This window comes from Canis aureus, chromosome 5 (genome assembly GCF_053574225.1).
Source record: "Canis aureus isolate CA01 chromosome 5, VMU_Caureus_v.1.0, whole genome shotgun sequence".
NCBI lineage: Eukaryota > Metazoa > Chordata > Mammalia > Carnivora > Canidae > Canis > Canis aureus.
In genome coordinates, this window is record NC_135615.1 from 34,502,350 (window position 1) to 34,526,174 (window position 23,825).

At 65.3% G+C, this 23,825-nt stretch overlaps 1 protein-coding gene across 2 annotated transcripts in view; it reads left to right on the forward strand.

The window, feature by feature from the left end:
• The window catches only part of ADARB2 (adenosine deaminase RNA specific B2 (inactive)), a 335,917-nt gene that overhangs the window by 292,474 nt on the left and 19,618 nt on the right, over positions 1-23,825 (forward strand). For both annotated transcript variants that reach the window (XM_077897347.1, XM_077897346.1), the window contains 4 exons: positions 4,544-4,658; positions 16,662-16,830; positions 18,338-18,489; positions 23,566-23,734. In XM_077897347.1, the coding sequence (XP_077753473.1) occupies positions 4,544-4,658; positions 16,662-16,830; positions 18,338-18,489; positions 23,566-23,734 (605 nt within the window). The remainder of the gene's footprint in view (positions 1-4,543; positions 4,659-16,661; positions 16,831-18,337; positions 18,490-23,565; positions 23,735-23,825) is intronic.

Here is a 23,825-nt window from a genome sequence, read left to right on the forward strand (position 1 = left end):
GCCCCCGAGGTAGCGGCGGGCGGGCGAGGGCGGCTGGCCGGGCAGGCTCCTCCGGCCCCCACGGCCACGCACGTCCACTCCTCGGGGCTCCAATCCGTGCGAGGACCAGCTGGCAGTGCCCTCCGATTCTCTTCCTTCCAGCCCCACAGCCAGGTCAGCGAGGGTCACGGCTCCAGGCACGTCCACACGGCCCCGATGGTTGCCACGTGGGTTCCGTGTCCCAGGTGGGCCTGAACAGCACGCCAGGCCCTTGTCCTCGCTTCAGTGGGCAGAGCCGCCACCCCAGGGAGCAGAGCGCAAGACCTCTCCGCCCTTCCTGCCAGACGTGAATGGGAAAGCGCTGGGCAGAGGTGTCGAGGAGGTCGCGGCGGCCCCGGTGGGGGGCAGGGGCAGGGGGTCCAGGCTGGCGCGGGTCAGGGAGCCAGCGCACCCCACTAGCCCTCCCTGCCCCGGAGCCACCTGTCTGCCCCCCACCGCAGCAGAGCACCCGCAACCCGGGCAAGCGGCCGGCGCCTGATGACCCGTCTCACGGGCCCCTGGACCCTACACGTTCCTCCAGGGACGCCCAGAACCGCTGCACGTCCGACAGATGTTCTTAAGCAGCAACGGAACTGCGCACAGTGGCCGACCCACGCAGTCAGGCCTGCAGCTCCCAGAGCCCCCCCAGAGGCCCCCAGAGACCCCAGAGCCCCCCAGAGGCCCCAGATCCCCCAAGAGCCACCCAGAGCCCCCAGAGTCCCCTTAGAGGCCCCAGAGCCCCCCAGAGGCCCCAGATCCCCCAAGAGCCCCCGAGAGCCCCCAGAGCCTCCCAGAGGCCCCAGAGCCCCCCAGAGGCCCCAGAAGCCCCAGAGGCCCGAAGAGCCTATGAGAGCCCCCAGAATCCCCCAGAGCCCCCCAGAGCCTCTAAACCCCCCGGCGCCCCCCAGAGCCCCAACAGGTGCCCGGGCTACAGGTGGCTCCCCTGGATGGATGCTGCCTGCTGGGTCCGCTGTGCGGCATGGTGCTCTGCGCACTCCTTGCTCTTCTGTGACGTGTCAGGACCTACTCGCCTTTTTATGACAAATTCCCCGCGTTCTTGCCACCGGGGTCAGCAGAGCCGTTGCTGAAACCCCACATCCTCAGAGCCCGTGACCGCTCAGGGCTGGCGGTGGGTGGGCAGCAGGGCGCCCGGCCCCTCCGTGGCGGCTCCAGCCCCGGGGTCTGCAGCAAGGGGACACGGGACAGGAGACGAGGGGCCCCTCACTCTCCAACAGCCAGACTCACGCGTGACACCACTACCAGGAAGGTCACTGAGACCACAGCACGTGTCACAGGTCTGTGGGCGGGACGTTTGTCCCCCCAGGTCCCCGTGTTGTAACCGCACCGCGGGGTGGCTGCGTTTGGAGAAGGGCCTGCATGCAGCGCTTGGGGTCAGGCGAGGCCGTGGGGGGGCACGTCCTTCGGGAGGACCTCGGGGGACAGCCCGCCGTCCACCTGCACCCGCGCTGACACCAGCCTGCGGAGCTGGTGGGAACCCGGGGCCACAGCGAGGGAAGCAGCCTCGCCCACCCCAGCCCCCGGCCCGGCCCCCGTGCACAGCCTGCAGCGTGGGCAGCGGCTTCTCCGTGGGGTCGAGCAGGACACGCGGGTGCCACACACGGGGCAGCAGGTCTGCGCCTCCGCGGAACGGACGCTGGAGCTGCTTTTCTGAGCACTTTATGTTATCACCAGCCGCTGGGACGCCGCCCTCTGGGGCCTGTCCCCACGGAGCAGAGATGCCTCCGCCTTGGACACCCGGCGGCGTCAAGGAGGGGACACTCACAGCCACAAGGGCCTGCTCGGCGCAGCACGCAGCCCAGGGTCCGAGCCGCACCTGCAGGCGGAAGCCAGCGGCCGCGTGGCGGGCGAAGGCTGGGCGGGAGACGACCCCGGCACACGACACGTCCTGCAAGGCACTAACATCCAAGACTCGTGAAGACGCGTACAAATCAGCACCAAAAATGAAAGACAGAAAACAAACAATCCAGTTAGCACGGGCAGAGCGCCTGGATACATGTTTTTTCCCAAAGACAAGACCCAGACAGTGCACGGGCAGGTGACAGATGCTCGACACCACGGGCCGTCAGCGACACACACGTCACAACCACGGTGCGGTCCCGCCTCGCCCGTCGGGAGAGCTCGGGTGTCGCGAGGCCGCGGAGACACGGGAGGCCCCGGGCCCTGCGGCGGGAGCGCTGGGGGCCGGGAGGTCAGAGTGGAGCCGCCCCTGCCCGCAAACTCTCGTGTTCTCCAAAGGAGAGGAGAACGCGATCTCCGGGGCGGCCCCAACGTTATAGCCGCCGAGTCCACGGCGCCCACGGAGGGGGGGCAGCCCAGCGCCCGCCCACGAGCCCCTCGGCCACCGGCTACGGCTCAGCACGAAGATGGACACCTGGCCGCTGGCGGCGGTGCCGAGGGAGCTAGAGGGTACGCAGAGCAGAGACGTCGGAGGACACGCGCACCGTGACCCCCCTCACACACGGAGAGAGACCGAGACACAGGCTCCAGGCTCCAGTGCACCCAGCAGATCCCCTGGGCGGGGACAGGGGCGGGGACGGGGGCCAAGAGGCGCTTGTCCCCACCGGCAGTGACGCACGGAATTGGTCCTGCTGCTCCTGACGGTCACACCTGGGGGCGCCATCCGTGGTCCTACCGCTACTTAACCTGTTGTCGGAGGAGCCGACGGGGTCCTCCCTGTGCCCTGCCCGTGACCTCTGTGCCCCCCGCGTCCTCTCTGTGTCCTCCCCATGTGTCCCCCTGTGCCCTCCCCACGTCCTCCCGGTGTCCCTCCCGTGTCCTGCGCCTGCGTCTGTGAAGAGCTGAGCTGGGGGTGGCCCAGAATCCAGGGCCGGGCATCCTCGCACGAGGCAGGGACAGACAGACACGCTGGAGGAGGCAGGGACGGACGCACCCGCAGCCTCGGGGGAGAGCAGCCTGCGGCACCTTGCCCTCAGCTGCTGTCCCCAGGCCGGGAGGGGACAGAGTCAGTGGCTCCGAGCCACCCCGCCTGTGGTCCCTGGTTCCGGTCACGGCGGCCCCCACGCCATGTGCCTGGGACACATGCCCGGTCCCCCCCGGACCTCGGCGCCCAGGTCACAAAGGTCAGGACGGCTCCAGGCCCGGGGCTGGCTCCACAGCTCCCAGCGGAGGAGCAGCACCTCACCCACGGCAGCGACCCTCTGCGGCCGAGCGGGGGTCTGCACCCCCTGCGGGGCCTGGGGGTCCCGGCTGTAGCGCGCCGGCCCACAGAGCGCATGCCCCGCTGCTGTCCCGGGCGGGCTTCTGGTGTGGGAGGCAGGCCTGCTGCCACGTGAACGTGTTGACCGCCTGCAAGCGGGATTTTTATAAAACCGTCTCCTTTCTTGCTCTTTGGCTCCTGTGTTGAGACCTGTTCTTACCTGTAGCACTGCGTCCGACACCCGGTGGCAGGTGGAGCTGCACGCCACCCGGAGACGGGCCATGTCCCCTCGCCCGGGATAACCACCCAGAGGCGGCTGGTCTGCGGCCACCAGGGAAATGATAGTAATAATCACAAGGAGAGAAGGGGCACCTTCCTGAGCACTCACGTGCAGGGGGCGGCAAGCCACACGTGTAACACGCTCACGGTGCTCACGAAGGCACCGTCGGGCGGGAATGAGGAGAATCACCTTATAAATCAGGAAAATGGGCCCACACGACTCACAGCAGAGCCCTCTGTGTCCACTGCCCGCGGCACCGCCACTGCCTGCCTCCCACAGCAGAGAAGCGACACATCCGCCTGGGGGGCCGCATGGGAGGGAGGGGGAGACGAAAACCACAGCCATGGGCCTCGTCGTAGATGAGCTGTTCTAAGAGGGACACGGGCCACACGAGGAAAACCCAACAAGTGGGATTCCGACAACTTGCGGGTGTGTGTGTGTGTGTGTGTGTGTGCACCTCCTGAATGTATGTGTGCACGAGTGTGGGGGGGTGTACCGTGATGTGGGCACACATGTGCACCTGTGTGTATGCAGCTCATGAGTGTGTGGGGACCTGCACACGTGCATTGTCTCTGGCTGCACTGTGTGCACATAGACGTGTACCTCTGAGCACACGTGTGCTTGCACATCTCTGCGAGTGCACGTGTGTGCCTGTGTGTGCGTGTCTCTGAGCGCACACGTGTGTGCATGTGCACGTGTGCAGAAACCCGATGGGGGAGACCGTGGGGTGGGCACGGGGAGCAGCTCGGCCAGGAGGCACCCGAGGCGGTGGGCGTCTACGCGCTGGACCCCGCCCGGCCCCCAGGCGTCTTTGGGTCGAGCGCCCCCCCCATGGGAGCGCAGGCGGGCCCCCCAACAGGCGGGACAGTGGCCGTGCTCAGGCACGGGGCCAGGCGGGGCCCCTCAGAACCAGGGCCTGCTGCCGCTTCTGCACACCCTCTGCTTGTCCCAAGGCCCCGGGGCGTCGGCCCAGCGCAGGCGGGGGCGCCTGGGACGCGGTGTGGAGGGCGGGAGGCCCGGACGCCACCGCTCAGCCGTCAAACAGGCCTGGTGCTTGTGTCTTTCAGGAATTCGCAGACTCCGTGTCCCAGCTGGTCACGCAGAAGTTCCGCGAGCTGACCGTGGGCCTGGCGTCCGCGCACGCCCGCCACAAGGCCCTGGCAGGAATCGTCATGACCACAGGTAACGCCTCCCGTTCCCCCGGTGGGATCCCACCTGCCGCAACGCACACCTCGTGTTTGCCTGACCTTGGGGACTAGGAGCCTGTCTTCCCCATGAGGACGTGAGAGGACACGCGGCACCAGGACCCACTGGGGGCTGTGGCCCCCGGTCACGGCTGCGCCCAAGCGCCCGCCGCCCGCCCAGAGGCCGCGTGTGGGCCCTGCCGGGGCCTTTCCCGTTAGGCCCCACCTCAGGGTCGGAGCGCCGCGGCTGTGGGTGCTGCTATGGCTGGAGCCCGAGGCCGGCCACCGACAGGGCGCCCCAGGCGGGTGGCTGACGAGGCTTTCCCGCCGCAGCCTCCCTGCGGCAGGTCCCCTGCCCTGAGGACACCGACTGCAGCGGTGCAAAGAGACGGGGTGCCCTCCTTCCTGCTGGACGGTTCGCGGCCGTGGGACCCTATGCCCCACGAGCGTCAGGACAGGAGGGCAAGGTGGTGGCCTCGGACCGCCGGGGCGGGAGACACGATGGCTCGTGTCCTGCAGTTGTGGTGAGAACATCTATGAGTGGTAACTAACTGGCTGGTGCTTCGAATCCTACTGCCTCCGCTTGCAGGGTTGGTGACGGCCGACCCCAAACGAGGCTGCAGAAATAACTGCCTCTGGGTTGACTTCCACGCGAGACACCATCTACAGGAGGACCCGTACTCATGTGGACAGGCAGTGGGAAGGCAGATAGTGGGCCCACCATCCCCGTCCTTCCACCCCGAGGGCTCCTCGGGTCCCGCCGCACGCAGGACGCGAGACCCCGGGGCCTTGGCACAAGGGCGTACATCACTCGACCTTTCCATTGCCGGCCTCTGAGCAAAACAGAGATAGAAGTGCCTCCGCTGCCCTAACGTGCTGAGTGGAATAAGGCGCGTGAAGTGGTGGGACAGGGACCAGCGACTTTAGGAGGACGATGCGCCGAGGCAAAGCCACTCAGTTCCCCCAGGGACAGCACTGTGTGCGCCCGCCAAGCCCAGCGCCCCCCACGGGAGCCCAGACACTGCCTCCTGGTCGGAAGCCAAATATTCCAAACTGAGCACCGGGGTCCACCTCCGTTAAGACCCCTCCCCTGGACGGGGCTTTCCTCCCTCCGGCAGCCGCTGGTCACACGCATCTGCATGCGGGCACCGTTCTACACACCCAGTGGGGTGATGAGGAAACACGCGGCCCCACCCAGGACGTAGCCTGGGGGCAATGAGGGGAGGCGCAGGCCAGGAACTGCTGCCCGGGGCTGAACCCCAGCTCTTCCCGCAACTGGTGACCTCAGGTCCCTCGGCCTGTTGGCAACTCGGGGCGGGAGGGGAGGGGACAGGAGGGGTAAGAAGGAGGAAGGAAGGAGGGAGGAGCTACGGGAGGCCCCGAGCCCCCTGCAGTCGACCCCATTCCCGACCCCCCACGTGTAGGTCTCAGGTCGCTGTGACCTGCCAGGTAGATTTCCCAGCCTGGAGATGACCGTCCAGTACCCTCTGAGTTTTCTGGAAAATTCAATGCTGGGAAGTCCCGGGGCCGCTCTTGGATCCCCTTGGAGCACAGCAACATTTTGCAGGGACTCGGGGACGGCGCTGCGTGGCCAGTGAGCACACAGCCGACCACGGCCGAGGCTGAGCGGGTCCGCCCCCCGCCAGCGACGCGAGCGCTGAAGGACGAGCTGCCGAACATCGCCTTCCCAGTATAAGAGGAGGTTCAGCGGCGGCACCAACTCCCAAGAGGCGGGCAGATGGGTGCAAACCCCCGGGAGAAATAGCTCTAAAACCCACTGCGTGAAGCTGGTGTGACACGTGACCTCACCTGGAGTCCGGGTGCTGAGCACACGCGCTGCGGGAAGAGGAGCAGGTCCCGGTCCCCGGTCGCGTCGCGACAAAGCTGGCAAGCGCGGCATCAGGTCTAAGGCTGTCGGCTGCGGGGCAGGCGTGCGTGGCCCCCGCAGACCCGGCTGCCTTCTGTGGCCCCGTTCCCCCCGAGGGCTGCTGGTGTGCGCTGCCAACATCTGACATGTGGTGATTTCTCATCCTCGTACGTGTGACGTTGGTTTCAGTGACGCGCGGTCCCGGCTTCCGCCATCAGGCTGAGGGGCGCCCCTGCAGGCCACGCTGCCACGGAGCCCCCGGCTCCCCTGTCCCATCAGAGCCACACACGCAGCCCCCGCCCCCAGGCCACACCAAAGCCCTCCACGGTCGGTCGGGTGGACCCGAACGTGGCACCCACTACGGCCACACGCGGTCAGCACACGGCAGGACCCCCGGGCACGGGGTCGTGGGGTCATGGGCTGTGAGCGGCCCGGCTGGTATATCCCCCTGCGCCAGCACCTGCCCGAAGCCACCTGCACGCAGGGCTGACCCCAGACCGTGGACAGCTTCTGGGCCAGCGCGCGCGTTTTCCCGATGCTCAATTTTCTTTTCTTTCGCTGAAAAGAAGGACACGCCTTTGGCACATGGGCTGGGTGACGCACCCCATGCCCTCCCCAGCCCCCGCCGCCCTGGCACCAGCCTCACCTCGCTCTTCTCCCTTCTCCAGCCCCAACAAACACCCGTCAAAACTCCCTGCGAATCACGTGGGGGCAGAAACTCGGCGCACTCACTCACGGGCCGCGCCCGCCCGCTCTCGGCCACCGGAGCAGCTCGGCTTGGGGACGATCCTGCGCCACCGCGATCTCCCCCGCGTCTTTGAAGGGGATGTTGCTATCGTCTCCTACACGGCGCTTCTACCTGGAGACACCGGCTGGCGTCCCTGCCCGCGGGGCGGAGGCCCTTCCTGTAAACTGCATGTTTGGTCATTTCCCAAGAATGTGAATAGGCGCGAGCCACACACCTGCCCTGATTTACTGAAGCTGTCGATTCCTGTACTTCCTCTAATTTCTTTGATGAATTGCTTCCTTTTCCCCCCTTTTCTTGGTCGAATTTTCCGTATTCCGACCGGATCCTCGGTCTCTTAGGTTTCCAGGCGCCGTCCACCCTGTGTGCTTGGAGGCCCCGAGCACTTCCCTGACCGCTCCTCGACCCCGCTGCATGCTGCGTCCTAGTCTCCGCCAGTCCCTGTATCACTCAAGACGTCCTTCCTCTTGTTCTACAGATGTGACGCTCCTCACAGGGCCCCGGAGACACTCGCCAGCTGATGCCCGAGCCTTCTCTGTCCTCAGACTCTGCTCCCTGTGATCTGACCCGCTCTGTTTATTGTCAGTCTTTCTCTGTTATTCTGCTCGTGGCTTGTGTCTGAATAGTCACACCTGTGAGAACAAGGCTCCAGTTTCCCCTGAAACTGTGTCTCTTTCCCCCGCGGAAGGCGGGGGCTCCTCTGAGCACGAGCCTCCTGACCTGGGTGGCCGGGGCCAGCGCCAAAGGTCACCTGGTGAGGCCCCCCAGGTGCCTGCTGGCTCCGCGCCCACCTTCTCCGAGCCCACCTGTGGGCGGCTGCTCCCTCGGGGCAGCTCCTCCACACGGTGCTGGGGTTTCACCCCGTCCCCCCACGGCCCCCGGAATCCTTCCCGCCTGTGGATCCCATGGGAGGGGAAGCACCGTATCGCTCGCTCTGCCCTCCTAATCGGGAAACCTGGACGTGGTTTAGCCAAGTTGCCGAGCAATGGCTCTGTCTTCTTTGTTAAGAAATCCTGGTGTTTCCCGGGAAGTGGGTCTTGAAGGACTATTAATAATGATGATTTTCATTTGATATGCAAATGCACACTGTTGATAGCACTCTCCAATACGCTAATCAAGTTAATTGCTGCAACCCTGGGAAGTGGGAGAGGCAGGAATCTTAATTACGGCTTTTAAGAAACACCGACAAGGAGATGAAGGGGACGGGTGCCTTTCCCCGGGCCGCGGGGAGGCGCGTGGGGTCACGGGTGGCCACAGGCTCTGCAGCATCCCCCGCCCGCCCGCTGCGGGGCCCCTACACGCATGCCCGAGGCGTGGTGCTGTGATGCAAGATCTTCGCCTGCAAAATTATTGACTTCTGGGCTTATTAAGTGAGTAACCAGCAAAAAGATGTCCCTGGTGCGTGCTTTTGGAGGTTCGTGTTCCAGCCTCCCTGCGAGCCCAGCCTGCACAGCACATCCAGGTGCTGTAGCTCTGACAAGACCCTTCCGGTTTAAGCTGACGGGCCGCGCTCATCACCCCACAACGCCTGGCACGGGTGACCGCCCGGCGCATCTCTCGAGGGCTGGGTGGGGAGGACACAGCCCCTAGGTGGGATGGTGGGAGAGCAGCCCAGGAGAGCTCCGTGCACGGTGGCAGACACTTGAGGGCAGAGGGCACTGGCCCGTCGTCCAGGGAGGATCCCAAAGTCCCACTGAACGACACGGCATGTGTGCTCTGCCGTTTCAGAGCTTCTTGCACTGAACCAACGTGAGCACACGGGCGACCAGATCTGCTCTCGTGCTGGGCACCGCGCTCTGCGGGATGAGGAGTCTGCCAGGGCGCCATCGGGGGGGGGGGGGGGGGGGGGCGGCCCCCCCCCCCCCCGGCACACCTGCTGGGTCCCAGCATCTCGGCAGGGGACTCTCGCAGGCGCTTGCCGCAAGCTTGCTCCCCAGGCTCCCAAACCCCTTTCTCCCCACTCTCTCCCTTGAGTGACGGCAATGACTTTGATCAAAGAAACAAAAGTGGATGTCTCCGTTCCCGCCCAGGAGGCCGTGGGGAAGGCGGGTTGAGGCCGTGGGCAGGGCCTTGCATGGGGGGGGACACGCGAGTGAGCGGTCGGCAGGACTTCAGAGACTGGTCCCGGAAGCCCCTCGCAGCGAGGCGCAGAGCCCTGTGGGGCGGAGGAAGGTCCCCGCATTCGGGGAGGTTGACAATGGCGGGGGCCGACGCCCCGCACGGCGAGGGGCAGGTCTAAACCGCGGACAAACACAGGCTCTGTTTCACTCCTGACGTGGCCCGTCTAGAGATAAGGGGCTCAGCCCACAGGCACACAAGGGCCAGCAGCCCCACCCGGGCCAGCCCCCTCTGGGCCAGCAGGTGCACCAGGAAACGCGGGAATCGGAGAGGAGGATGGCACGTCCACTGCACCCCCCAAATCCCGAGCCCCGTCCACGCTGTCCAGGTGCTCCTGCTTTCTCACCATCACATCGTAACCCAGCGTCCAACTGCCCAAGAGTTCACCGGGGCATGAAAGCCAAACACCACCTTTTACCTCAAGGCCATAAAGCGAACCCCACTTTGTTCCAGTCTCTTCAACCACAGTCTTTTTCCAATGGGAACGTGACACAGGCCTTGCTGGTGTCAGGAGGAGAGGGAGACCCTCCTCCCTACGTGCTGATCGTGGGCGCAGGGCAGCGAGAAGGGAGGAGGAAAGGAGATTTCTGGAAGATCCTTGTGCGTCCCATGTTCCCAGGAGCCCCCGTTACCTCCGATGCCCACCCCGCCCCGGGTGGCGGGGCTGTAACGTGCAGCTCTGGACGCCCGATAACACCGAGCGCACGGCCAGCTGGGGAAGCTGACGGCCTGCAAGCTCTCGGACTTTCGAGTGTGTTCACGGTCTATGTCCCTGTCCGACCGGCCACAGGAGATAACTGGTCCATGGGACGGTGCGGAGCCCCCAAGGGGGCTGCGCTGCACCAGGTCACCTTTCATCTCCTCACCTGTACCTCACCCACCCGGGACTCCGTGGGAGCGTGCATCCAAGCTGACCGAGTAGGAACGCATCCAACATCCGACATCCAACGGCAGGAAAGACTAGACGATGGGCAGGCTCCTAAGCACAAATCCCTGTGGTCCGCATTGGGCCTGAGGGTCTCAGCTCCTAATTCCCCTCCTCCTGCCTCAGTCGCACCCCGGGGCCCTTGCAGGGCAGGAAGGAGGAGGCACCCTGCAGACTTGACCGCAGAGGCCGACTGGAGGGACACACGTGGAGCTGGGGGTGGCCCCTCGCTGTCCCCCGTCAGTGCCAGAAGCCGACCCGGCGTCTCCTCCCCACACGAAGCCCAGCCTCAGCGGCGGCCCCCAGGTCTGGGGGCAGCTCAGTCCTGGCACCACAGACCCATCACCCGACCCTCGTGTGTTCCCTGGGGCAGCGGCCTCTCAGGAGCCACCGGGCTGCGCGTGGACAGCCACTTAAGAAACCAGCGCAGCATTGAAAAAGCCGAGTCGTTCATCCCTAGCGCCCCCAAGTCCAAGCCCCCCGCCCACTGGGCCCCGGGCAGGCCTGGGAGCAGGGTGCCCGCCCTCCTGGCTCCCTGGGGCTGCTGCCAAGCCAGGTGATGCTGCACCGTCCGCCCTGGGGCAGCAGGCCCGCGGGACCCCAGCTGCGAGGGGCTTCAGGGGCCACGGGGTTCCTGCACTTGCGACAGCAGCCCCGGGGCTGTGCTGTAATCCTAGCAACGGGCAGAGAAGAGCCCGGCTGCAGCACCGACAGCTCGGGTCCCAGCACTCGGGACACTCGCACTGGCCCCTTGCACGTTGCAGCTCCTTCCTGCCGCCCCAAACCCTTGGGAGCCCTCGTTTTGTCCCCATCTTTCACACGACACAGCGGACGAGCTCTAGCAGCCCGGATGGTGCAGGCCCCCAGGTCCCCCCAGGTCTCCCCCCTGGCCCTGACCCCAGCCCCCGACCCCGGCCCCCGGGGCTCCTTGGGCAAAGTGCGAGGACCTGCACTGGCACACCTGCGGGCGTCCTCGGCCGTTTCCTGCAGGAAGCCTAGGTCGCGGCGCACCTTTCTCGGCACCTTGCAGCTTACGTGCGATGCTGCGCCCTGGGAATCTTTCCACCCGCGCTGTGCGGCCACCATGCCCCACCGGGACGCTGCGGCCACTGGTGGGGCCCACCCGGCTTGCAGCCCCGCTCACGCATGTGGAGGGCCGGAGGGGGGGCACCCCGGGGCAGCTCCTCCCCCCCCAGGGGCCCGCCCCCCCCCCCTCGCGGCCAGAGGCTCCCAGAGCCCCTCCTTCTGTGCCCGATGAAGTTCCAGGGCCTCCCCGACCCAACACACGCAGGACTGCGGCGCACTGACCTCCAGGGATCCCTTGGCCCCAGTGACACTGTCCTACCCGTCGGAGCCCTTTCTCGGGTCTCTGGGCCCTGCCCTCGGGGCCTTCCCGACATCCACGGGGACACCCCCCCGGGGCCTTCCCGTCACCCATGGGGACACTCCCCTCCGCGAGCTCTTACCTGGGAAGCCACATCGCATCGTGGCTTGGCCGCGGGCTCCCTGCAGCCCTGCCCTCTTATTGATCTCTTGCTGCCCCGACAGGCGCTGTTGTCGGCTGGGCGGGACTTGGCCCAGCGGGGCTGAGGGCCTGTGCTGCGCGGAGAGCTCGTCATCAGCAAGGCCTCCACCCTCCAGACCCGCACGGTTACCCGCACGTGCCCTCCAGCACCTTCGCATCCTGTCCTCTCTTCCATCAGCCAAGTGCGCGGCTTCCGTTTTTGGTGCGGCGTGCTCCGTGGGCGCGGACAGGCGTGTGAGGCCGCCGGTGACCCGGCGCCGCCCAGACCCGCTCACCTCCCCCGCCCAGCGCTCTGCTTCCCCAGGGCGCCCGCAGGTGCCATCCCACTTGCTGGCTGGTGCCCTGGGTGATAGGCGCCCTGGCTTCCCGCGTCTCTCCACAGGGGATGGCTCAGGTCGCTTCGCACCGTGTGGACGGACCGCAGATCTTTATCTGTCACCTGCTTGAGGACACGCTTCCAAGTTGGGGTCATTGTGAGCAGAGCCGCTGGAAACACCGCGTGCAGCCCATCTTGCGTGTTGCTCCACCCGGACGCAGCCGCTGCACGTGAGGAAGGAGGTGGCTGTGGCCAGACGGCCCTTCAGGGACGCGACAGCCCCCTGGGACGGTCTCCAGTGTCCCCACCCGCAGCTCCGAGGCGTCACCACCTTCACCGGCACTAAGCTCTAAGCTCGTCTATGACTTCGGGTGGAAGCGCAGCATGAGGCTCCCAAGCCCTTGGAACCTGCCGGGTGTCTCCTAGGGTGTGTCCCACTGCTGCTTCTCCCCAGCACTTCCCGGGTCACCACTAAGATCAGCGCGCCTGGTTCAAAAACAAGTAACGCAAAGGTTACTTGTTCAAAAACCTTTAAACCAGGTTTTGTCAAGGACAAAGCCTCAGTGCCGCCCCGGCGGGAATCCCGTTAACCTTAACAATCACGTTAGATTGGGGGGACCCCGGGCGCCAAACCTTCCCGTCCAAGGAGGGCACCATCCATCGGTTCAGGTTTTTTGGTGTCTTCTGCGGGGAGTCACTGTTTTCTTCATTTTTCGTCTTGGTCATGTCCTGTGAAACTCACTCCTGTTCCTCTTGGCTGCGCTCAGCGGAGCCGTTTGTCCCTCCCAGTTTCCCGCCAGCGGCCGTGTGTACACGCGAGAGCTACTGAGTTCTGTACACTCGCTCATGCCCTGTGACTTCACGGACTCTCCAACGATGTCCACAGTCTCCCGGCTGGGCTCTCTGGAGATTTCCACACCCACAATCGTGGCGCCGTGCAGAGACACCACGACTTCTCTGTCCCCATTGCTCTGGCTGCACCTTCCTTCTCTTGTTGAGTCAGTCGGCTAACGGCTCCGGGGAGCGCCGAGGGACGGAGTGGCGCAGGCATCCTTGCCGCGTCCCCGAGCCACACACAGCCTCTAGGGCCGCCCCAGCGAGCGGCCACAGGAGGGAGGGGGGTGTGCGCGCACCTATGTCCACAGTGCGCACACCTGTCTCTGTGTGTGCACCTGTTGTGTGTGCACACCTATGTCCACATGTGTGCATACCTGTCATGTGTACACCTGTTTCCGTGTGCACACCTATTGTGTGTGTACACCTATGTCCACATGAGCACACCTGTCATGTGCACACACCTATCTCTGTGTGCACACCTCTCTGCACATATCACACGTGTGTGCCTGTGTGTACACCCCTGTGTGGTGTGTGTATGTAACATCACATTGGAAAAATCCCTCTATTTTGTTTTTCGAGTTTTTAACAAAGTCCTTGTAGGATTTTGTCAGGTGCCTCCTCAGTGCCCATAATTGTCATATTTTTGTATTGCGTTTTAACTGACTATAAGCCATTGCTGCACCTCCAGCACAGGCCCCTGTGGCGAGTACTGTACTGCTCCTTCGCCCCCACGCGTGGCAGCTGGTATTTCACTGAGACTCTGCGGCGTCTGTCCCTGAATAGATGACAAACAGGCATCCCAGGATGAAAAGGATTTGAGGTCTCCTGGTCTCCGCGGGCTCCAGAACCCTCTAAACGGCCTTGGCCGCGGCTGCCGCATCACGGTGGGAAGGATTCTCCCAAAGAAGTGGGCCCGGAGCTTCGGGGGCAGGTCGCTCGCCGAGTTTCCACCCGTTCCACCGACGTCAGCGCACTGTGCCTTCTGCCACGTCCCTCCTGCCGTCCCTCAGCCATGTCCCAGGACCGGAGTCTGCACCGGGTCCCACGTCCACTGTGCATCTCACAGGGGCCGCCCCACAGGGGGAGACTGTGGGGCGCGGTGGACTCCAGGGTGCCCGGGGGCTTTGGAGGGTGAAGGCACAGCCGTGAGTGTTTGTGCAGCGGCCGGCGGCACACGGGAGGAGCGGGGAGCGTCCCCGCAGAGCTCCGTGCTGCTGGGCTGGCCTGCGCGTGCCCCCGACGGCGAAGGTCCGAGAGCCGAGAAGACAACTGTGAGTGTCACCTTCCACGACTCCAAGTCCCCGCACCTGCAGAACGCGGAGCAGGAACAGGCACCGCTTCCTCCGACGCTGAGACGCGGAAGGTCACTGAGGTCCTTGGGCTGGACTCTGCTTCCTGGACGAGGTGCCGGGAACAGCGGCAGGACCCGAACTCAGGGCCTCGCGTCCAGGCCCAGACGCGGGCAGGAGCCGGCTGCCAAGGCATCGTTGTCATCCTCGCAGTGGACAGCGCTCGGCCGGGGCCTGCCAGGGTCTCCCCAGCGCCGGTGGCCCCGCGCAGCCTGCCGTTCCTTCCCAGTGGTTCTTCTGTTCGGCTTGCTTTCGGCTCCGGGCTCAGCGAGGATCCCGGGGCGGGAAAGGAAGTGCGGGGGGTGGAGGGGGGCGTACAGGCCGCGGGGCCTCTGCCGGGTCAGTGGCTGGGAACCGGGGCGCAGAGACGGTCCGAAAACCATAGTGGGTCTGACCTCAGAACTCTGCTCGTACATATGTAAAGAGAGCACTCCGAACAATGACGCGCCGCTCTGGAGGCTCACGGCCCAGGCCCACAGGCACCGAAGCCGGCTGCCCGGGGCTCGGCAGGGCTGCGGGGACTGGGGGAGGTGGCCCCGCAGGGCTCCCTCAGGCCCCCACGCGAGTACGGGGTGGGGGGGCATGATCGCCGGCTCCTTCCCTCCCACCCGGCCCAGGCTCCTCAGGAAAAGCACGAAGCCCTGGCGCCGAACCCAGAGACTCACACATTTTCACGGGTCTGGGAAGCGCGATGTTGCACACTGGCCTCGAGTTCCGGGAAGCGGAGTCCGCAGTGTAGACGGTGCCCCCAAAATGCGATGAGGTCAGGGCAGGGGTGGGAGGACTCTCCGGGCCCTGTCCCGTCGGAGGTGCACGTCTTCGAGGGTTGCCCCTGGGCCAGCAGTGCTGCAGGTCCCCCCCTGTGGCTGCCCCAGGCCCAGGCCGCGCCTGTGACCCCGTCGTCCGCGCATCCTGCAGGCCCTGGGCCTCGCACCCCCAGGCAGAGACGGGTACCAGCTTCAGGGGGGGAGAGAGCCGCGGTAGAGCCAGCAATTCAGCACCCGACTGCTCAGCTCCGCCCCCATCTCCACAGGCCCCCCCACAACCCCCTGTCCCCGTGGGCCCATCCCCCCGTCCCCCCATTCCCCCTTTCCCGCATCCCCCATCCTCTGGCCCCCTGGCCCTGCAGCCCCTATCCCCCATCCCCCCATCACCCATCCCCACAGCACCCTGTCCCCACCGTTCCATTCCCCGAGGCCCCCTGTCATCCTGTCCCTGCAGCCCCCTGTCCCCTCTAGCCCCCCGTCCCCCGCCCCCCTGGCCTCCCATCCCCCCGTCCCCCTATCCCCTGTCCCCCATCCCCCCATCCTCCCTGTTCCCCCATCCCCCATCCCCCATTCCCGTGGCCCCCGTCCCCCTGTCCCCCCTCTCCCCTGTCCCCCATCCCCCATCCCCCCATCCCCCTGTGCCCCCATCCCCGTCCCCCGTCTCCCGGTCCCCCCATCCCCGCATCCCCCATCCCCCGCAGCCCCCATCCCCCATCCCTATGCCCCCCCCCGTCCCCCTGTCCCCCATCCCATCACCCATCCCCACGGCACCCTGTCCCCCCTAACCCCCCCATTCCATTTCCCATGGCCCCGTCACCCTGTCCCTGCGGCCCCCTGTCCCCTCTAGCCCCCCATCCCCTGTCCCCCATCCCCCCATCCTCCCCGTTCCCCCATCCCCCATCCCCCATCCCCGTGGCCCCCGTCCCCCTGTCCCCCCTCTCCCCCATCCTCTGTCCCCCTGTCCCCCCATCCCTCATCCCCCGTCCCCCTGTCCCCCCGTCCCCACGTGCTGGGGCGGAGCAGGCCCGCTGCCCGTGGCTGAGTGTGCGTGGGGTCTCTCTTGTGTCCTGGGTGGCACCTGGGGGGGCCGGGGCCTGTGCTCACCGGAGTCTATGAGGACGCGATTCCCCGCCCCATGAGGGGAGGCGGCGGCAGGATGGGGGGCTGCTGCCCACAGCTCAGCGCCCCACACCTGCGGCCTGACCCCGGGGGCCGCCAGGTCTCTCTGCCTCCGGTGTTGCTCGCGCATTGATGTTGGGGGGCAGGCTGGGCACTGTCTGCACAGACGTGGGGAGGGGCCAACAGTCCGTGTCCCTCCGAGAACCAGCCTGCGGTCACTCAGGGCACCCGTGGGTCCGCGGGGGCGGAGGAGCTTCCCGGGTGCCCAGGCCACGGGGTGCTCTGGGCCTGCACCCCCCACACCTGGCGACACTGCCGACAGTGCCCGCGAGGCTCCAGGTGGGGGGCTCCTGCCGCGGGGGGAGGCTCCGGGGGCAGGCAGGGGCGCAGGCCCGGCCCCCACACGTGGGCTGACGGTCTCTCTGTCCCCCAGGCCTGGATGTCAGGCAGGCGCAGGTGGTCGTCCTGTCATCGGGGACCAAGTGCATCAGCGGCGAGTACCTCAACGACCAGGGGCTGGTGGTGAACGACTGCCACGCAGAGATCGTGGCCAGGCGGGCGCTGGTGCACTTCATGTACGCGCAGCTGGAGCTGCACCTGAGGTGAGGGCCGCCTGCGGCCACGCGGAGCCCCAGGGCCCTCCCAGCCCCCCCCCCCCGGCCCCGGCACCTGCCGCCCTGCCGTGCAGCTCCTGGGGCTCCCTGCCTGCTAACCCCGTCCCCCTGGGCCAGGACCCCACAGCTGCTTGGGGGACACGAGCTCGCAGGCCCTGGAAGGAGGTCGCCTCCAGCTGCCGTCCAGCCGAGGACACGGCTCCTTGGGGGAGGGAGAGGGGGGCGGCCCGTGCGACATGCACCCCCGCGGCTGCCGAGCTGCTCCAGCTACTCCCGGGCCCCCTCTCCAGGGGCCCCCACACCCCACCCCTCCCACCACCAGCCTCTGCTCGGTCATCCCACAACCACCCTACGTTTTCAAAAGAAGGAACGAAAGAAGCCCCAAAAGAAAAGCCCACTGTCCCCGGGAGATAGGCGCGGACCCCAAGTTCCTGGCCGCGGGAGGGGACGGCGCCTCGGCCTGAGGCTGACCCTGCGCCCCGGCCTTACGGGCCATCCTTTCCGGCCCTTTCAGCCGCGGGCGGCGGGCGAGCTGAGAGCCTCTATGCACCTGTTGGTGCCACTTCTGAGAATCCCCGCGCTTCCCCGGGCCTCATCCCGAGGCTCATCTGGGGCCTCGTGCCACAACCTAGTCCGGGGACCTCGTCCCAGGGGCTCATCCTGGGGTCTCCTCCCAGGGACCTCGTCCTGGGGGCTCGTCCTGGGGCTTCGTCCTGGGGTCTCCTCCCGGGGCCTCGTCCCAGGGCCTCGTCCACGGGCTTGGTCACCACCAGCCAGGCCACAGGCCAGCAGCTCCCAGCCCTGGTGACACCCAGACCGGGCCCAAGTCTCCCTGCGCCCCACAGTTCCGAATGGATTCCACTTCCCAGAATGTGTCCCCCAGGACTGTGACCCCAGTGGCCCTGAAGGTCTGTTTCTTGCCTCCTTGCAACGCGTGTGTTTGAGGGGGTCACGAGGAAGGGGCCCCGAGGCCGGGGTGGCCGTCACCATCACTGGCCTCACTCTGCATGACACACTAAATGTGCAGAATTGAGGTGCTTGTGGGAACCCGATGCGCCAGGGCTGGTGCCCGCACGATCCGGCCATGGTGACTTGACCACTGCCGGCGTCTCTGCCAGAAGCGTCCCCAGTCCTGACCTGCGGGCAGGGCTCCTCACTCCCCCTGTGAGCCGCCGGCACCCACAGCAGGCCCAGGAGGGTGGGGGAGGCCTGTGGGCAGACTCCCAGCAGCTGCGGGGGGAAGGGGTCCTGCGGGGCCGGGGGCCGAGCCCCCCCCACGAGCAGGAGGGCCGCTCCTGCCAGGGAGCTGGCTCGGTGACACCTGAGCCCAAGACGGGGTCTGCGCCCCGCGAGCCTCCGCCTGTTGCAGATGCGGCCCCGCGGCGGGAGGCACCACGCAGAGGGCACGCGGGACAGCTGGGGAGCCATGGCGTCGGCCGGTGGGCGCCCTCCCGCTCGGCTCACGGCGGGTGACCAGGCCTCTCTGTGACCCTAGCAAGCGGCGCGAGGACTCGGAGCACTCGATATTCGAGCGGTCCAAGGACGGCGGCTACCGGCTGAGAGACAACGTGCTGTTCCACCTGTACGTGAGCACGTCCCCCTGCGGAGACGCCAGGCTGCACTCGCCCTACGAGATCACGGCGGACCGTAAGCACAGCCCCACCCGCTGCGCCCACGACAGCCCGGCCGTGCTGACCGTGCATGGCCTGTGCCGTGCGGGACGGTCCTCCCCGAGGCCCGGGGTCGGGGTCCCAGGCACGGAGGGCAGGCGCTCCCGTCCACGTCACCCGGTGGGCGGCCCACGCCCCAGGAGACAGGGGACAGGGCGGGAGAAGGGGGGAGCGGCTCGGGGCACAAGCAGTCTAGGTGGCGTCCCTCGCCGTTGTGGGCAACTTGGCGGAGAGAAGCGCCGGCCGCGTCGGCTCACATGTAACTACGCCGGTGGCAGGTGTGGCCTTGGGGTGACAAGCTCCGCTGGGCGCTGGGCAGCAGCTGCCCTCTGGGGGCTTCTCAGGGGCGTGTCCCACGGCATCCACCCAACGGAGGTGACGGTTCCAGAGTCGGGACACAGGCCGCCTCCGTGTGTGGTTCCATGACGTCCGCACCTCCAGGAGGTGCAGCTGCTCCACAGGGCACGGACTCATCCCTGGTGCGACGTGTGCAAGCGGCACAGACTGTGCTCGCACCACCACACGCGCAGACCCGTCCCAGAAGCCCAGGTACATACGACATGTACTGCACATGCATGCACACCACACACATGCACACACGTGCACACATGCACATCACATGGGTGCACACACGCACACCACACGTGTGCACACGCATGCACACATGCATGCCACACGTGTGGACACATGCACACCTCACCCGTGCACACACACATGCACACATGCACAGGCCTGTTCCAGGTATGTGCACACAACACGTACTGTACATGCATGTGCATCACACGTGTGCACACACACAGACACACGTGCACACGCATGCACACACGCAGGCCCGTCCCAGCAGCAGCACCAGGCCAACTGTCTGACGTGGGCAGTGATACCGAGCATGTGCATGATGAGGGATCTGGTCCCACCAAGATGCTGACACCCCAGGAAACCCCCGGCAGGAGCACAGTGGCCGAAACACACGTAGGGAGGTTTATTTGTGGCTGGTGATGTCGCATCCCCCCGACCCCCGGTGGCTCAAAAAAGTCTAAATTCCCCAGTTTCACTTGTTTCCTCAAAAAGATTTGTCCACGCTGACTGTAATCCTTCCTCCCGGAGTCTGTACGACTGAACTCGAAGCCCCGGGTGTGAGGTGCTTGGGGGGCTCCCTGCCGGCAGGCCAGCGCTCCTGGGCTTGTGTGCAGCCTGGCTCATCCAGGGCCACCGGGGGCGTCCGCACACGCAGCTGCCCGCTGCCCTGCTCCGCCCAGGATTCCGGTCACTGGGTGCAGTGGGGAACTGGCACAGCCGTCCTGAGCATCCACACATGTCCAGCTACGGGACTGACCCCCACGCAGTCCCCGCACAGACCGGGTGTGTCTCCCTACACACAGGGCCGGGCCGCCCGGGCAGGTGTACGGCTCCTGCGGGGCCCGGCCTGCGCGACGGGAGTGACTCCGCTCACCCCGGGGGACCAGACGGGGGATGATGCCGCGTCCTGGGGCTCCGGGCAGACGGGGCTGGCCCCACCACTCCGAGGGGGCCCCGTGCAAGGAGCCCTGACAAGACCCGGGGCACCGCCCTCCCTCCGACCCCCACATCCCAACGCACACGCCACGTCCATGGGCATCTCTAACTACCCTGGGAAATTCAGTTCTCGCTGCCGTTAGCCAAGGTTTAACGGCGTGCGCAGATCCTCCCCTCCGTCTTCCCCCAAAACCCACGGGAAAGGGCGGATTACGTCGTATCCCACGAGCATGTGCTGAGCCAACCCACTGGTCCTACGTTAGGGACGTTCGAGCGGTCAGGCCACAGCCAGCCCGTCACAGATCTACAGCTGCCTCCTGGAAGCCCCGTCTTCAGGTCCATCTACTGAGTCACAGGCCGTGGCTGAGAAGGTCCGTGCGCGGGGGCAGGGCCATCCAGGGGCCCCCCTGTGCTCGCCGCTGCCCCCCCAAGACACACGTGACGGGGGCTACAGACACTGCCGCAGTGTCACCGCAGATGGCGCCGCAGCCGTACCTTCTGGGACGCACATACCACTCAGAGATGGCTTGGAAACTAAGTAATGTGGCACTTAGACGCATCGTCTGCCCTTCCTAGACCTTTGTCTCCCGTTTCCGGCTCTCCTCCTCCCTGCAGCACGGCGGCCGCCACGCACCGCTCCTCAGACACGCCGCGTTCCCTCAGTGGACGCCCTCCATGGCCGTCGGTCTCCATCTCCTCCTGGTTCTGTCCTAGAAATACAATACTCACCTGAACGACCCCGTAAAGCACAGGACCACCCGTACGTCATCTCGTCATCCGTCTCCAAAGGTTTCAGGGTGACCAAGCCCACAAGAAGGAGTCCGCGGACTTGGAATACCAACAGCGGACGAGAACGTTCTGTGGATTTGGGAGGGCTCATACGCACGCCGCACCCCACCGCCAGGGCCGCTGCAGCTCGGGGAGATTCGGTCCCCTGCAGCCCCTGGCTGGACCGGGGCCTGTTCTGCCTCCAGTGCCAACGTCAGCTCCCCCCACCCCCCAGCCAGGCGAGGAAGAGCCACAGGAAGCAGGCTCCACGAGACCCCCAAGGCTCCCAACGCAGCCCCCTGTCCCGGGACTGATGACACTCGTCCGAAAGCAGCCTGAGACGTAGCGCCCCCCCAAAATAAACAGTTTTCAGGAGCGCCTCATGCACCTGGCCCTTCAGGCAAAATCAATCCACCCGAAAACTGCGTGAACTCCTGCCCACCGGCTGCTATTCAGGCCAGGACTCCCTGCCGTCACGGCATTAACCGCCTGTAAAGTCTACTTGCTGGAAAGTTACTTGTGCAGAAGCAGTGGGTGGGAACCCAGAGAAGCCTTGCATGGTGACAGGCAACCTCCCAGGTCTGAAAAATGACACAGTATTTGAAGCACCCGGAGAGTGACAAGGACGCCATAATTATTACAAAGAGGCGGAAGGAAGTACCATGCTCCCTGAGAAAATCCCCGTGGAGAACTCCCAGTCCCTGATGCTGCAACCAACTGGAAACTGAGGCGTACTGGTCCTCTGCTCTCAGTCTGCCTGACCTGGGAAGCTGACGGGGCCAGTAAGGCCCCACACGCACAGGGTAGTCAGGTCCAAGCAAAGTTTTGGTCAAGGGGTTTTGAGTCATAGGAACTACTTTATATTTCAATTTATCATCATTGCCACCATCATCCCCATAACCTTCACCATCACCACCACCTCCAACACCGTTATCTATGATGATCACTACCAGCATCGTCATCACCATCATCACTACCACCACCATCATGACCACCAGCATCACTGACATCATCATCACCACCACCAGCATCACCACCAGCACCATCATCTTTCTCCTTATGGTCCCTCTGGTCTCCTGGTGACCATCATCATCACCATCACCATCACTACCATCATCTTCATCAACATGAACATCACCATCACCACCACCACCATCATGACCACCAGCATCACTGCCATCATCCTCACCATCCTCACCATCATCACCATCATCTTTCTCCTTATGGGCACCCTGGTCTCCTCATGGCCATCATCATCATCATCTGATTCCTGGTGCCACCTAAAGCTGCAGGGATTGGCTCTCTCACCATCACCACCGTGGCGCATCTTTGGCTGTGCCTACCCGGGCTCAGTCTCTCCTCTTGGTTCTTCCTTCTGTGGACGACTCACGGACCGGTCAAGATTGGATCCCGCCAAGCACCTGGTTGCTGACGACCAAAAAGCAACCTGAGCCCTTTTAAATTCACTTTCTGCGAGGAGTACAGCGTCTTTCTCCCTATGACATGGACGTCCGTCACTATGGAAACGTAGTACAAGAACTAAAGTTCCCAGAAACAATGAGAAAATATACCAGCAGTTATTTCGAGATCTGTAAAAGGAGGTGCACCTGTAAACCCACGCGTTATTACTTGCTGCCTTCGGTAAGGATAAATAGGGCAGAAACCCTATTTCCACGACTTCAAAACTTACATAGAAACTTTTAAAGAGAGTCCCCTCAGCATCCATCCACATCACCACGTGCGCGGGAGCACGGGGCTCACGTGCTGTTTTCTGTATCATTCGCACGCACAGCAGTTGGCCATTTCCATATGCGACATGTGCCAGACGTAACGAGCAGAACTTTTAAGAGATGATAAGAGGTGACGGGCACGGAAGGGGGCACTTGACGGCATGAGCACTGTGTGTTACACTATGTGGGCAAATCGAACTCCAGTAAAGAAATATACAAAAAAAAAAGTTGACTGTCTCGGCCTTGCTCATGCTCATTCTCCAAGTAACCGTGGGGTGGGCAGTGTGTGTGCACGTGCGTGCGCCTGTGACGGGGCTCTGGGAAGGAGAGTGGGAGGGTATGGGACCAAGGCTCGAGGGGCCCCCAGGGAACGATTCGTAGCTCCCCAGGGTGGTAGCGGATGCCCTGCTGCACCGTGCACGGCCTACCTCACCCATCCCTGCAGCGCAGGGGGCAGGCACGGCCGCGGCCCAAGTCAGGGCGCAAGAGCCGCGTCCGGCCGTCACCAGTAACCTTGCCGAGGTCACGGAGCTAGAAAACAGTTGGGCCAGGATGAAATCTAGCCGGGGTCTGCAGACCACAGGCCTCAGGCCCGAGCCCCCCACCGCCCCATGGTCCGGGGACCAAGCACGGCTGAGGGGTGCATCCACGGACCTCCGACCTCAGCGTCCACGTGCAAAGCGTTTGGAATGCAGCCATGCTCCCTGGCCGCCGGCCGTGCCGCTGTGCACGCAGCCAAGGAGCCAGGCCGGAGGCCGGGTGACCACAGAGCCCTGGACGCTCGGTGCCGGGCCCGTATGGAGCCGTCGTGGCCGGGTCTCGAGGTGGCGCTGGGCGCAGCTGTGCAGCGGCCTCTGCTCAGAGGCAAGTCCCCTCCGCTGGGCCACTTACCTGTGCTTCCACGGCCGGCGGCCACCCACAGCGCCGGGGTCCCCCAGAGGTCCCTGCACACCTGCCCCTCCTCCACACCACCTCGGGGGGCGGGGGCTCCTGTCCCTGCACAAACAGGTCCCAGCTGCTCACGGCCACCTCTTCCCTCCTAGTGAACAGCAGCAAGCACATCGTCAGGAAGCTCCGCGGGCACCTGCGCACGAAGATCGAGTCTGGGGAAGGGACAGTCCCCGTGCGGGGCCCCAGCGCGGTGCAGACGTGGGACGGCGTCCTGCTGGGTGAGCAGCTCGTCACCATGTCCTGCACCGACAAGATCGCCAGGTAACAGCCCCCTCGCCCGCCTCCTCCCAGGGGGCCGCGGCCTGGCAGGGCCTGAGGGAGGGAGGGACAGGGAAGGCGCCCAGGGGAGGAG